This window comes from Calidris pugnax, unplaced genomic scaffold (genome assembly GCF_001431845.1).
Source record: "Calidris pugnax isolate Ruff unplaced genomic scaffold, ASM143184v1 scaffold1, whole genome shotgun sequence".
Lineage (NCBI taxonomy): Eukaryota > Metazoa > Chordata > Aves > Charadriiformes > Scolopacidae > Calidris > Calidris pugnax.
Genome location: NW_015090800.1, coordinates 9,153,793 through 9,168,025, shown reverse-complemented (window position 1 = coordinate 9,168,025; position 14,233 = coordinate 9,153,793). Strand labels below are relative to the sequence as shown.

General features: G+C 41.7%; 1 protein-coding gene across 2 annotated transcripts in view; it reads left to right on the top strand.

The window, feature by feature from the left end:
• The window catches only part of TMEM178B (transmembrane protein 178B), a 224,018-nt gene that overhangs the window by 201,514 nt on the left and 8,271 nt on the right, over positions 1-14,233 (top strand). For both annotated transcript variants that reach the window (XM_014937319.1, XM_014937318.1), the window contains exon 4: positions 3,267-3,404. In XM_014937319.1, the coding sequence (XP_014792805.1) occupies positions 3,267-3,404 (138 nt within the window). The remainder of the gene's footprint in view (positions 1-3,266; positions 3,405-14,233) is intronic.

The window sequence follows — 14,233 nt, the reverse complement described above, 5'->3', positions numbered from 1 at the left end:
TTCATAGTCTAAAAATAAACGAAAGTCATTTCAGAAAAATAATTAAAAAAAACCACTCAGGATGTGCTCAAATGTCATAAAGTGGAGTTACATGACTAAGCATGACCCTTTTTACCTTTGCAGGATATATTCAGGAAAGGTCTTATCAGTGCCAATCAAACTCAGACAAAACCCCATCAATTTGTACTGATGAGCTATTGTTTATTTATATGGCAACTCTTGCTCCTAAATTAGCAGAAGGAATTTATATATTGCCTCTAGTACACAATGAAAATCTTTGCTTTTCTGCTGCCCTTTCCATGTCAAGCACCACACCAACAGAACAGTAATCATAAAAAGTACCACTACTAGGGGTTTGTGTCCTGAGAATATAGGCTGCTGTTCCCTGGGTTTCTCCTCACTAAATAGACTGAGGGTAATTAGTTACATACATTAAGCTCTTTCCCACTAAAGAGTCATTTTGAATAGATTTGTTCTCAGTGCTGACCTCAGCTTTGTGTGGGCTCTGACAGGTGAGGAGCACCTGGAAGATGATCTTGCACAAGTGCAGGCTGTTTATGAAACCAACTTTGCAACCCCTTTTCTCAGCACTGCCATTTGCTGCCCTTGAGGAAGATTGTGGCAGGACAAAAGCCAAGATGTTTTTCAACAGAAAAGAAATTTTGTATTTTATTTATTTCAGAGAAGCCCTAATGGATGGGCTTGTGAGGAGCAGACTTGCAACTGGCCTAAATGGTGGCAATCTTAAACTAAGCCCACTTAGTTTACGAGAACTATGATTTCATAAAGAATTTCAATTTTAAAATTCTTTGTATGTGGTATTAAGTGTCTGTCAGAGGTTAGCTTTCCGGTTTTTTCAAGAGATAAATAAGCCCAGGGTTAAGATGCTGATGGATTTTGCTGTGTTGTTAGAAAAGGAATTTCAGGTTCCATTAGGAAGAGAGGTCAAATGAAACAAACTTCAAAATTGGGCCTAGAAATCTCGGACTCGCTACTTGAACTCTTCTGTTCAATGGCAAAACTCACACTGATTTTATTGGGGTAAAACCCATTCCTTAATTTGGTATATAGGATGTGGAGATGCTTGTGATCCCCTGTGGGACCTATGAAAACTGGCTCCATCAGCGAGTCATTGGGGTAGGTCTGAGTTGTTGCTGACAACTTGCCGCCGAATAAAGCTATTTAAATTCAGCTCATTAAAAGCAGGTTGTTAGGGTATGTTTCCATTAGGACAAGCAAGTGCAGTTACCCAGAGTCAGCAGTCACAAGTTAAAATGGAAGGGTTGTGTAGAGCTGACACGGACAGCTGCACAGCGCTTCAGAGAGACGTGTTGGGCTGTTATTGAAGATGACATAGGAAACAGTAAACATTTTATGTTTTTATCTATCTTTCAAGTTGAGCCCAGGCCTTCACTGAAAAGCAGGAAGACACATAAAAGATGCTTAGCAACATTCAGTGCTTGTTTTAGAAAGCACTCAGGAATTCCCAAGGAACAGAGGCAAGGGTTGCCTGTGGGAAGTACAATTTTCTGGAGGAAATGTATTTTTTTTATGCACCAGACCTCCTTGAACATATTCAAATGCTTTGTGGGGAGATTTTTTTGGGGTTTTTTTGGTGGGACAGTCACAAAACCTAAGATAAAAATCTGAATTTTAAGATGTGTATCTTGTTAAAAGGGCCTTGGTCGCTGGTGGGCTGAAGGCCTGGTAATATTTATGTTGTCAGAGGGTTTCTTTGCAAAAAAAAACCAGTGACGATCTACAGGAACTGGTTATAGTTTCAAGGGAGTGTGAGAAACTGGATGTGAGAACCCGACAGTTGTGTTCTGCAACTCAATCTTGCATAAGTATCACTAGAATGAACACAGCCCTGAGTAAACTGCCTTCCTCTGAAGCAAATCATTCTGTCCCAGCACACCTATAGATCTTGTGGACACTTAGTATTTTGGATAAGGAGTTACATAAATCTCTGATGATGCTAATTTATCACTGTTTACAAATTTCACTGAGCCTGCACCGCTGGTATTGGTAATCCTTTTGATCCACTGTGGGAAAAGGGTAAAAAATAACAGAAATTGAGAAACAGGCAAAGGCTAGCCAAGGAGAAAAGCTGCCACAAAGACTGGTGGATGATTCACAGTTTTCAAATCTTCTTCCCCGTCATGAGCATTCTGTTTCTTGAAAGAAAGTGAAATCATTGCTATGCAAAAAGAAAAAAAAAAGTTTCAAGAAGGAAACAAATGTTCAGAGACCTGACTTGACTGGAATTTTCCCTGCATATATAATCTTGACATATCAGTGCTTAAACTTTCTATGAGGGGAGACAGGGAACAATCAAATATTAGAGAAGATGCCCCTATCTGTTCCATTATTTGAGGGTGTAGAGATGCTCTTCAGCTCTCATAGTCCTTGCTATTTCGGTTGCCAGGTGGTCTCCCTGCCCAGATTTCACATCAAAAACAGCTGTGAAGACTTTTTTCCCCAGCACAGGCTGGAGGAGGGATCCCAGTAGTCCCATCCTTTTTGCAGAAGGCAAATATGCAATATAGTCTGGTATGAATTTAAGGGTTCCTTACATTAGGTCTCAGGGATCTTTTTTGTTTATTTATAAAATAAATACAGGTCAAATCCATATACCCATATCAGATGCAGTACTCTGTCCTGACTTGCAGAGCATGAAATGCTTCGCTCCAGCCCCCTGCCCTCCTCCTACTCTCAGTGCTCCCTGGAGTACTTAAAAATGTCCTCACCAAAAATCATGGGACAAGGTCACCATCTAGATACAAGAGAGGGCAATAAAGTGTCCTGTGCCCCAGTTGTGTACCTGCAGCACATTTGTTATCATTGACACCAGAGTACCTGCATGCCACCATGGGATGCAGTGGAATAACGGGTGCAGACAGGAAGGCAGGACATAAACACCTGCTGTGCTAGTACCCAGAGACTGGAGCTGTTGGTCACAGCGTTGCACTGAGGCTGTTTTACACATTCTCATTCCTGAGGAAGTTGTCACAGATTACTTTGGTGCATCTGCCCTGAGCTTCATTGTGTGCTGAAATGGTCGCCTTCTCCCTTTCCCTAGCCCAAGATAGTATCTCAATTTATGGGTTTTCATCCCTCTGAATCCTTCTTACTGAAATCACCCAGTGCCAACACACACTGTTGCAGATCAGCAACATTTTGGATTTAGACTGTTATGAACCTCCAACGATGATAATTTATCACTGTTCACAGGCATGGTGTTTTTCTGTCTTCCCTCACTGCAGATCTGCGCAGGATGACAGCTGGCTTCATGGGCATGGCTGTGGCCATCATCCTCTTCGGATGGATTATCGGGGTGCTGGGGTGCTGTTGGGATCGAGGCCTTATGCAGTATGTGGCGGGGCTTCTCTTCCTCATGGGAGGTAAGGATGTTGGTGCCTGAAGAAATGTCTTCTTTTCCTTCACGTTTTTGTATTCCCTCTTTATGGATGTCCCTTCTTTCCTAAGTCACCGAAAACACGTTTTCAGAGTTGTTTTAGATGATCTGGACTTGGTTTTATTCATTATCCGTGGTAGTTTCATTATCCTTCTGGTGTACATCAAGGATAACCCAGCCATAGTGACATGTTACTTCTTTTACAAAACCATGTCTGTAAGTCACAGGACTGGAAATGGCCTCCTGAGTTGTTTCATCCAGTCCTCTATTGTTGCAAGTAACGCTGTCACCCTTAAACTTAATAAGCTTAATAAATTTAGTAATAAAAATCTGAAGATTACGCAGATGTTGTTCCCACTGCTATCCTATTTCATAATGAGGCACTGATAGCTAGATACGTATGCTCAAAGTTTGAACCTATATTTATTCCTCATCAGTTGTTCTTGAGTCAAATACAACCTTTAGTTTATAAGTCTCTTTTCTTTCTGTGATGTACTTACGAAGAGCAATGGTATCTTTTGTTTTCCTTTTCCCACTCTACATACGCTATTTCGTGTTGACTTTTCTCTGTAAGACCAGTTATCAGTCCAGCAGCCTTTTCTGTTCTTGTTTGTTCTTGCCTTTCTCAAATACAGATGAGAAGGACTGTTCCCAAAGCAGGTCTGATCAATGCCTTGTATGTGATGTGACGGTTCCCTTTCTCTGCTGGAAATCCCTTGCCTGAAGTACTTTCTGGTTGTATTTGCCTTTCTAATGCTGCGTCACACTGGAGACCCGCAGTCATCCTTTAGTTGGATAATACATCCAGGCCTTTCTCCTCCTTTCTAATTTCCTACTGATGATCTCCCAATTGACAGCAGAGGCTCTGTTTATTACTCCCCAGGTACATGCCCTGGCACTCCGTCTTTTGAGCTTCTTTCTATTTCTACTACACCAGCCCTCAAGGTCACCCAACATTTCCCATGTAATGTTTCAGCCCTTCTTACTACAGATGTCATCCAGCTTTCTGTCAGCAGCAGGTTTCATGGCACACAGTTACCTGAAATGAAGGGTGTGAGAGTCAAATCCCAAACACAGCGCTGTGTGAGTGTCTCAAAGTGAACAGCACTGTCTCGGGTCTCTCTTCTTTCCTCTGCTGGTGGCTTTTCTTTGGCTGGGTTTTTGCCCCCCAGGCAGGTCATCACTTCAGTGCACTTGGTCTCCTGTTCCTCTGTACTGCGGTGTGACACAGCTAAGAGTGTGAAACACAGGAAAGCTGCTGTAGTCCCAGAAGAGGAGCTAAGTGCTCGACTACCACGTATTTATGTTGCAGTGCTGTTGGTGCTGCTGTGATACATGGTAGCTTTCTCGGTGCCCACAAACACATTTGAAGCCTGCTAGTACCTTGTGCGAGCATAAACTGGTCTATGTGTGGATGTCAGGAAATGGTTTGTTGTGGGTGTCAATGCTGTGTGGGCAGTGGGTCTGCCACGTTAGCTTGGTATTTCTTTATATTCAAAGCTTAGTTTGCAAGGAGGCTATCTTACTGTAATATGCTGAGATATCTGTGTGGTATTTCACTTACTACAGCAAAATATTCAGATTGAAACATTAGGACTATACTAAATAAATGCAGAAAACATAAATTTATTAGAAACTAGTGCAGTCTTGTTTACTAATTGGAAATTATCCCTATATATCAGAAAGCTTCTAGTGCAGCCGCAGCAATTACTTACTGGTTTAATGTTATTTGTCAGTGGTTTGAAAGATGGCTGATAAAAGTTTTCAGGTGACACAAGCCTGGGTGTACCCATGCGTGATGGGATGGGTCACTCAGAGCTTACAAAGCCATCTTTTGGTATGCTCAAACAATACGCGCCTCAGCGGAGACACAGCCAAGGTCATGCAACTGGGAACAAAAAGTGCCAGTCATCCTCGCAGAGTGAGAGGCTGCCTCTCAGAGAGCAGCAGCTCTGAAAAGGTCTCTGGGATCACGGTCGCTGGGATCATCCAGCTGCACAGGAGCTCTCAGCTGCTAAATGTGCCAGTTTTGATGGGGATGTGCGATATGAGCATGAGGTGGGGTTATCTCTGGGCAAAGCAAAGCTATTTCTGGACATCCTAGGCTGATGTCCACACTAAGGAAGGATGTGGAAAGATTGGGAGAGGTTTGTAGAAGAGCTGCAAGAATGACTCAAGGTCTGAAAAAGAAGAAAAACACAGCATGCCACAAAAAGCCAATTGTTTGAAACTGTTTAACAGAAGGTTTATAATTGACTTGAACACAGTGTGGAAGTACCTATGCAAGGAGAAGCCATCTGATAGTACCATGCTCTTTGACTGAATAGACAAAATAATAGCAAGATCCAGCCGCTGGAATCTGAAACTAATTGAAATGAGAGGCACCAGATTATTTTATCTGCCAACTTCTGTCAAGATGTGTGATATTTTTAATAAAGATGTGTTGGGAGGAGATCAAATTTATTTTCTGCTCCAGCCTAGACACATGGATCAGGGCTACAAAAGGTTACTCTCCTTCTTGTTTTGCACAAGTAACTGCAACTGCTGTACCTTCCCTGATTTCTTTTAACAGCGAATGTGTGTGAAGTAACATCTACAAACTGAAGCATTCAGTTCATAAAAAACACAACTAAAGCCATCTAATCTAAAAGTCAGTAGCTATCAAAGTTTTCAGACTGTGTCTATGTTACATGGTCATTCCTTCTACACCCAATGAATATTTAAATTTTAATTTTTTATTGCTGGACAGTGTTTGAATACAAACTCGTTAGTTCCATCATGGCTTAAATGCTGTCAAGATATCATCCTTCTCATCCTCAAAATGCGTGGAGTCAGAGTGCCTCTTAGTTTTCTGTAGCTTTTTCTCTGGTCCAATAATGGGAAAAATGCTTTGGGAGGCTTATCACATCTGACCTCGTTGCAGATGAGAGGAGACTGTGTTAAATTGGTAGCTGTATAATCAGCCTGAAATCTAACTTTTGCTTCCATTTGCAACATTGCTTGTCTTGGCTATGTTTGTAACATTTGCTCAGTTTTAATTTCTAGACAAATAGCTCTTCTCTAATGATTAAATGTTCCTGGTTTACCATATCTATGGGTTTTATCCCTTATTGCCCATAATTTTTGAACAGGAAATCTCAGTGGAGCACTGAGAAGTGTGCTGTGATAATCTAACAGGACCAGACGTGGTTTCCTTGGACCTCTGGTTCTTTATTATATTTACTGAACAGTCTTCTTGCTTGCCTATGTGGCAGTGCCTAATAAGGACTTGCTTTAGTGTACTTGATCTAATTTCTCAAGCAAATTGCTGAAATAAGTCATTTGTGAAATGCAGGCAGTTATCTGGTATTAGCTCATCTGGAATCCAGGACATGTAAACTGTGATTTCGAGTGTGTTTTACACTGTTATTCAGCATGTTTTGTAACAAGTTAAAAATTATTAATAATTTATCTTTCCTGTTTAGTCCAAATGTATCTGTATCAACAGCAATCCCAGGTCTCTTATGGCTTCCAAGGTCTTTTGCATAATTTTCTGTATTTATTGTAGAATTTGTACTTGGATTCCTTATCTTGAACAACAGCATTTGCCAGACCACAGTAGGATTTTTTTTCAGTCCCTCATCTTGTACAGAGCCAGATGGATACTGCAAATTTTGTGCAGTTTGTTTGACCTCATTTTGCATGATGCTACCTATTGCATAGCCTCCTGCACCCAGAGTTGCACTATCTGTGGTAGTTTCATTGCAGTATTGTCAGTATTATTTTACCCTTCAAGGTGGGAGAGTTTCTCTTTCAGAGAGTTTCTCCATTTGGAATTGTGCTCTTAAGTTTCACTAGGACTAGTTCATTTTATGCATCTTATTTGAGACTATTTAATTCTATTACAGAAGTGGGTCATACTCAAATTAGACATGACTCCAAGCACATCCTCTTGCAGCTTCTTGCGTTTTCTCTACATGCAAATTATGAAAATATGTGCACCAGTAAAAGCTCCATACTGGGCATGTCATCCAGTAATTTTGCAATTTTATAATGATTTCTGGAACCTTAGAAGCATCTGTAACGCTACTTCCGAATGTAGGAGTTGTGGCAAGTTTGATGCTTTTGTGTACGTGAAGTACTTAGTAGTAGTCTAATGGAATTCAGTTAAACACCTCCCTGAAGAAATGTACATGGGGCATTTTATACATCGTGACCAAAGTATATTTACATGCACCAAAAACATGCCTTTGCTTTTTGAATTTCAGTTCCCAGGAAGTAGCGCTCACATTTTCTGGCTTTCAGAAGTTCATTTGAATGTATCCAAATCCTTGACTTGTTTCATTTTATTATCATGGCAGGCCTGTCAGTTCATTTGGTTTGTGTCTTCACTCTCTCAACAGTAGGTAGAATTATTGCCAGGTCAAGGTCAAATTTCAGTTCTACTTCCAGCCCGAAAGAGCTGGGATGCTATGAACTGGCACACTGGCAGCTCTACCAAGGCAAATTCCTGTATCTTCAGGAATCCCTCCTTTCAATTCTTCATCAAGTTTTTTAAGAATATTTCCTCTATCATGCTAAGCAGACAAGCTATATATCCATCTAACTATTGGCTTTTCCACCTGGTCTCCAGTGCATTCCTTTTCTTGTTTCAGCATCTTGGATTCTATAGGTTGATTGTCCTTCCACAGCCATGCAAACCCAATCCCACCACACCTTCTGTTATTGTGTAGGCCCTTTAAAATCAGCTTTTAAATATTATCTCTGATAGCCTGCTCTTCTCCCAGTTCAGCTCTGATTTCATTTCAGTCAGCTGTTTTGAAACATCACGTGCTTTATTTCTAGTTTTGAAGGCAGGGCTGACTTTGTACCTAAATGCTGCAGAACCCTTTTCCTCCTAATCAGTGCCCCTAATCAGGGGAAAGTGGGTGACAGAGCTGCCCCATGGTGGCACGTTCCAGTGTTTCAGCAGTGGCTGCATCCTCCCCTTCCCCACTTGCACCTCCCTGTGCTGTCCCTTGTCCCAGCTGGAAATATAAAGTGGCACTTCCAGTATCTTGTTCTCATACGTGCTTCAGCACAGAATCATCCCTGGCCAAATTACATCCCTGGCCAAAGCTACATCACTTGCCTTTGTAAATGTGTTAAAAAGACTCTCAAAGAACGATGTTTTATCATCCTTATCAGAGCTCTGTCCTTCAGCTGCACAGTCATGTATTTTCCTTTTGCAAAGCCTGTGATTTGGATTGAGAACCCGTTGCAGTGAAATAGTTTGGGGTTTTACCACACGCCTAACAAGGAAGCCCTTCGGGGAGAGTTCTGCGTTGTCTCATTTTGTTCCAGATTTACTGTGAGTAAATGCACTAAATCATCTCTGCAGTTGTTTACTGTTTCACCTGTTCTCTTCGCTCTTATCTGGTCTCTGCCAGTTTTGTCTTGCAACATGCACTTTAGGATCACTTTAGGGGTTTTTCCCCATTTGCTAACAGTTTCCTTAGAGAAGCATGTAATTTTACTAGGCTTGCAAATATTCATTATTCTTTGCAAAGTCAAGTGTGTTTCTTGCCGTAACCTTGCTTTGAGCCAATTATAAATTTTACCATTAATAATTCAGTCTCTAATTAGTCTATTTGGAAATTATTCCAGCTGCTAAATGCCCTTATTCATGTGATTTAGCTTCACCATGCAGATCCGTAATAAAATGACCTGTAGTCTCATATAGCAGCTCATTTCTTGTCTTTGCCTGGTGAAATTTTTGCATGAAATACTGGGCTTGGGGCTTTGCTTGGGAGTCTGAAATTCTCTTTTTTGCTGGCACTGAGAGGCCTGAAATCCTTGCTGTACACGTGCAGCGGCGCTATGGAGTTCTTCCTCTCTGGTTTTCTGTCCTAGCATTTGCTTTCAGAAACTTTGGGAATTTCTTTCATCCTCTCCTCCTCCCTCCTCTCCAATGATGATCTGCAAATCTGGGGGATTCAAGCACCATGTGCCAGCTTCTCTTCTGCCACTGATTTGGGTTTCTTATGACCCACCTAAGAGTGCTGCGGAGACATTGCTCTTTGCGGCCCGTCCGTACTCACAAGACTTATGTCAGGGTTACAAAAGCTTCAAACCTTCTCCAGCAGCAGAGGTGAGCACCTATTCTCTCCAGTGCTGGCTGCTGCAGCAGAGATAAGCAGGCAGGAAAGATGTGTGAGAGGCAAGGAAAAATAAAGTTATGCAGGTGTGCTGGCACAATTTAACGCTCTATTTCAGAGACGCAAGAAAAGCTGTTTATTAAAGAAATAAAGAACAACCCACTTACGAATGTATGAGCGCATTCTGCTTTTGTATTTTAACCCAGGGAGAAACAACCTTTTATAAATCATTTCCATCCTCCTCCCTTCTCAGAAGTATTTCCAAAATATTATTATCCCCACCCCCAGAGGATGGGCTGACCATTTACATCAGGTCACCTTCTCTCGCCCCAGCCTTGCCACGCTTCATGCGGGTCTGTCACGAGGTGCTGGGGGGATGAGGACACACTCGGGGGTTTGTGCCAACGTGTGCACCAGAGCCCAGCAGCTGCCAGAGCACTACTCTCTGCGTCTGGGAGCTGGCAACCAGGCTGATACTGGGGGACACAAACCCCATCAGAAGGGGAGGCTTCAAAACAAGGCTTGGGAGCCTGTGTGAGCCCGGTTGTGGGGACAGATGCACCGCACACGTCTGTATCCTCTTTCCCTCCCCGCCTCCACGGAGAGTCTCGCCTCCAAAAACCCCCCAGCCTGTGTGCTGTGCTTCCTTCGCCCGCGCTGGGCATATGTTAGTAGATGACAACTGAGGCATCTGTGTATTTGCAGCCATGGATCGTTACCAGCTGTTGAGTCATTTGAGTCCCAAATTTAACTCACTGTACTTTGAAAATAGCACATAGCGGCAGAAAATAAGAGTGTTTATTCTACACAACTGTGGTCCTGCCGTCTCAAAATAATCATTCCGCCGCTGAATAATTTAAGAAACAGAAACGGAGCAATTTAATACAGCAAGTGTAAGGCAAAGCTCTGTGATTGACACCTCCTAGGCAGTTACGAAGTACCTTCATAGCAGCTGCCAAGAGGAGGCAAAGAGAAAGATAAACAAAGAGAGAAAGTAGAAGACATTCTTTGGAGTTCATGTGGAAATATGTCGGGTCTCACAGGACACCTAGGATTTCTGTTCCTCACTAATGATCAAGGTCTCTACCCATTCTTCAATGGTGACGTGATCAATCATGACACTGAAGACTGAAGATACTTTCTGTGATCATGTTTATTTTTTTCTTTTCTACAACATTACTCTTTGAAAATCCAGTTTCTTGTGCTTCTTTCCCCAAAGAAATAGTGTTAGGAAGTTTACATAAAATCCTTTTTTTAAATAGGGAAAGGCAAGTGCAAATGCACATGTGTGTGCAGAAGTGTATGCATACAGATCTTAAGCAACAGCTTGTGATCTTTAAAAAAACTGAGGACTACAATGAGTGGCTGTAACCTGGGCTGTGAAGCTTGGCATAAATATCATTTGCACAAAGGCATCTGCCAGTTTGAAAAGTAGTTATACTTCAAAAAAAAGTTGGATCACTGGAAAAAAATGAGATGCTGATCATGTTTTAATCCTGTGAGAGATACTAAATTAGTGATGACTGCAGAAGAACTCAAGAATTCAGCAAAACTCCTTGTAGACCACTGTAAGAACTTATTTATGTGGGTTGACCTCCAGATGGAGACAAAGGCTGGTTTGTATCAAGAGATGCCATAAATTGGTTATCAAAGTCTTTGAAACAAACCTCAGTGTGACAAGGTCAGTTCTCCCTCTGCCGTGCCTCCCACACCACACACGTACGTTCTTGTTCCTACTTGTGCTTTTGGTTAAATTTTGCATTATTCTCTAAAGTGATTTAAGGCCTCGAATTGGAATGAACTTGAGTTAATGTACAGCGCTAATAGGTTTTAAATGTTTAAACCTCTCTAAGGCTCTTGATTGTTTAAAACCGTCAAACACATTACAAGGGTGTTGGGGAAGGCAGAAAAGGAGTTGATGAAGGTCCTTATGGACCTGTGATGAGACCCAGAGCCCGGAGCAGCCGTGCAGGCTTTGTGCCTCGGTACCCATCAGGCAGTAAAGTAACAAGGCTGAGCGCTGCATATTAATATAATAAGAGTTAGCCTGGGTTTAGAAATATATTTTTCCCTCACTTTCAGGATTTGTCAGTCCCTCTTTTCAAACAGTTCTCCTACACAGCTTGTGGTATCCCTCACAGATGGGGCTGCAGGTCATGTTCTTTGGTCTCATTTCAGGCTATGTCTCTGGGCCCTGAAGAGTGGCCCTTCTTGTCTTATGTATTTCAAAACCTGGACACTGATGGATACATGTCCATGTATATATATATATGGATATGGGTTCACTGAACATATACGTGTCCTACATGGATAGGACTGGAGGTGCTTCTTCATCCTGACCAACTACCCATTAGTAATCACCCTATAGAAATTAGTATCATTTCCTTTTGAATATTATCCGATTTCCTATCTTCAGTCAAAAATAAACATCAACATACATCCCCCTTGCCATCATTTGGGGGTTTAATATGTTGTCACGGTGGCCTGTTTAGCATTTCCAAGGTAGGAAGCAGTTGCTCAGCTGACTGCATGACAAGGCTCATATGTTACACTCAAAAGGCAGAGCTGGGGTAGCACGTTAAGCCTTTACTTCTAGTACTTCTCTATGCATAGTGGTGTGCTGAGAACACATTTTGCATTTATTTATTAATACTGGCACCCATTTTGAAAACAAAATAGGAGACTTTCTGGAAATATGAAAGATCACCTACTTTGACTGTACAGCCTTCTGTGCGTCACTGTGTACCTGCCACTGAGACCTTCTTTTATAATTTTATGTTCTAAAACTCCTCAAGGGGAACCATAACACCCATCTTTGCATCCCCTACAGCATAAGTTCAAAAGCAAAGTTATGTCTTTCTTCTCACAGAATATTATTTTCATTAGATGCTATTTTTTTTTTTTTGCAATATCTCAGGTATTTAGCTGATTCTTTAGGTTAATACTGACAGACCTAGCCCTGAAAAGCTGGACCTAAGAGTTAACACCTCCATAAGAGAATGGGGGTGGGATATAGAAATGCTTTTTTCAAATCAATAACACAGCTGTACTGCAGTGTGTAGTCATTTAGAGGTCTTTTTTTTTTTTCCTGGAAGGAAAGGCACAACGAGAGAATTCATTGTCAACTACATAGCATTTGATCTCCATGGAAACATTATCAGCTGACTTCAAAGTCAACCTTCAAATGTGTTGGATTTTTTTTTTCCTGTGGCTCGTTTCTGATGCTCCTAGATGTGCACTTGCACACTGGGGAAGAAATACCAACACAAGCAATTCCTGCAGCCTTCTAGCTGATCACAGAAGAGCACTGCCATTTAGGAGAAGGAGAGGAAAGGCTCTGTAATGAGGTGTAGAGATCTCATAGTCTGGAGCAAAAGAAGGGGCAAGTAGTGTACGTGTACCTATAAACTCATTGTTTTTGAGTCTTAACTCAAATCAGTGTCCCTGAACTGAGCATACAGTAATAAGGAATCAGCTCACTCTGGCTTTTCAGCAAGAACTCTTCATATTCCTCTGTGTGTTCATTTTAAGTCAGCTGTACTGGCTTGCAATTTCTCCCTCACCAGGATGGGAGGTACTGACAGAAGCATCAGTACCTTCTAGAGTTACAAGAACAGAAAACCTAGTGTAGTCTATGAAGGGCACGCAATCTAGTTTGCTTCTCAGGGATGTCATTAGGTCTTTGAGAGGCTGACAGAAGGTGAATTAAAGTAGAAGGAAAGTAGGGGGGAGATCCGATAGAAATACAAAAGACTTTCCTACACACAGCCCTGGAAAACAAGTTCTATGTATTTTAAAATTCTGTGGTTGTTCCTTACCCCTTAATAATGTCACCAGGTCTTTGATCAGTTGCAAGGCTCTGAATTTCAATGGCAAGATGCATCAAGGCCAAGGGAAGACAAGGAAAACAAAACTGGCATTTATTATTGGGTTTGATTTATTTAAAAAAAAGAAGTTTACTGCATTGTTTGCATGCCTGGCATCAAAAAGGAAAGAAGACTGTTACACATGCAACAGAAGGAAGAGTAATACTGGCATGATTTGCTAAACAAAAAGAATTCTTTACAGAGAGAAAGGGGAGCACATTTCTGAGTGTGGCAGATCTTGCTGTTAAATGGAGAGACTGAAGCAAGGTTTAGATATGTCTTCTTGTCTCATCAGATTGCCAACTTAGAAAAACAACATTCCCCTTGGACAAATCACTGCTACGCTTGCTTAGTCTAATCTGCCTGGACAGAGTCCAATCAGCCACTGGAAAATCCACAGAAAAAGCACCTGGACCTGGCAGAAACTACATGAGTGGGGCCACCTTTGTTTCTGCCCAACCTGGCTCTTCCAGGGGTTACAGAGACGAGCCATGCTGATGTACCTGTGTGGGCTGCAGAGGCTGCAGAGGTATTTCCTCTGCAATAGGAAAGAAGATTTCAGCATGTGACCCTTTAAGGGAGTAACAGAAGGGTCGGGGTGGTTTGTTGCTTGCAAGCAGCATGAATGATGTAAACTTTACAGGGGTAGCCTGCATCCAGTGGTCCTTGTTGGCAAGACAATTACTTCTTATTTTGATTTCTGGTTATTATATCTCAATAATAACTGTGTTTATTAAGTACTGAATTTATTAAGTAATAACTTAGCACATACAGAAAGGATATTTTTGTTCCTGGTAGGTCAGCTTAGGGAACAGTAATAGAGCCCGGAGCCT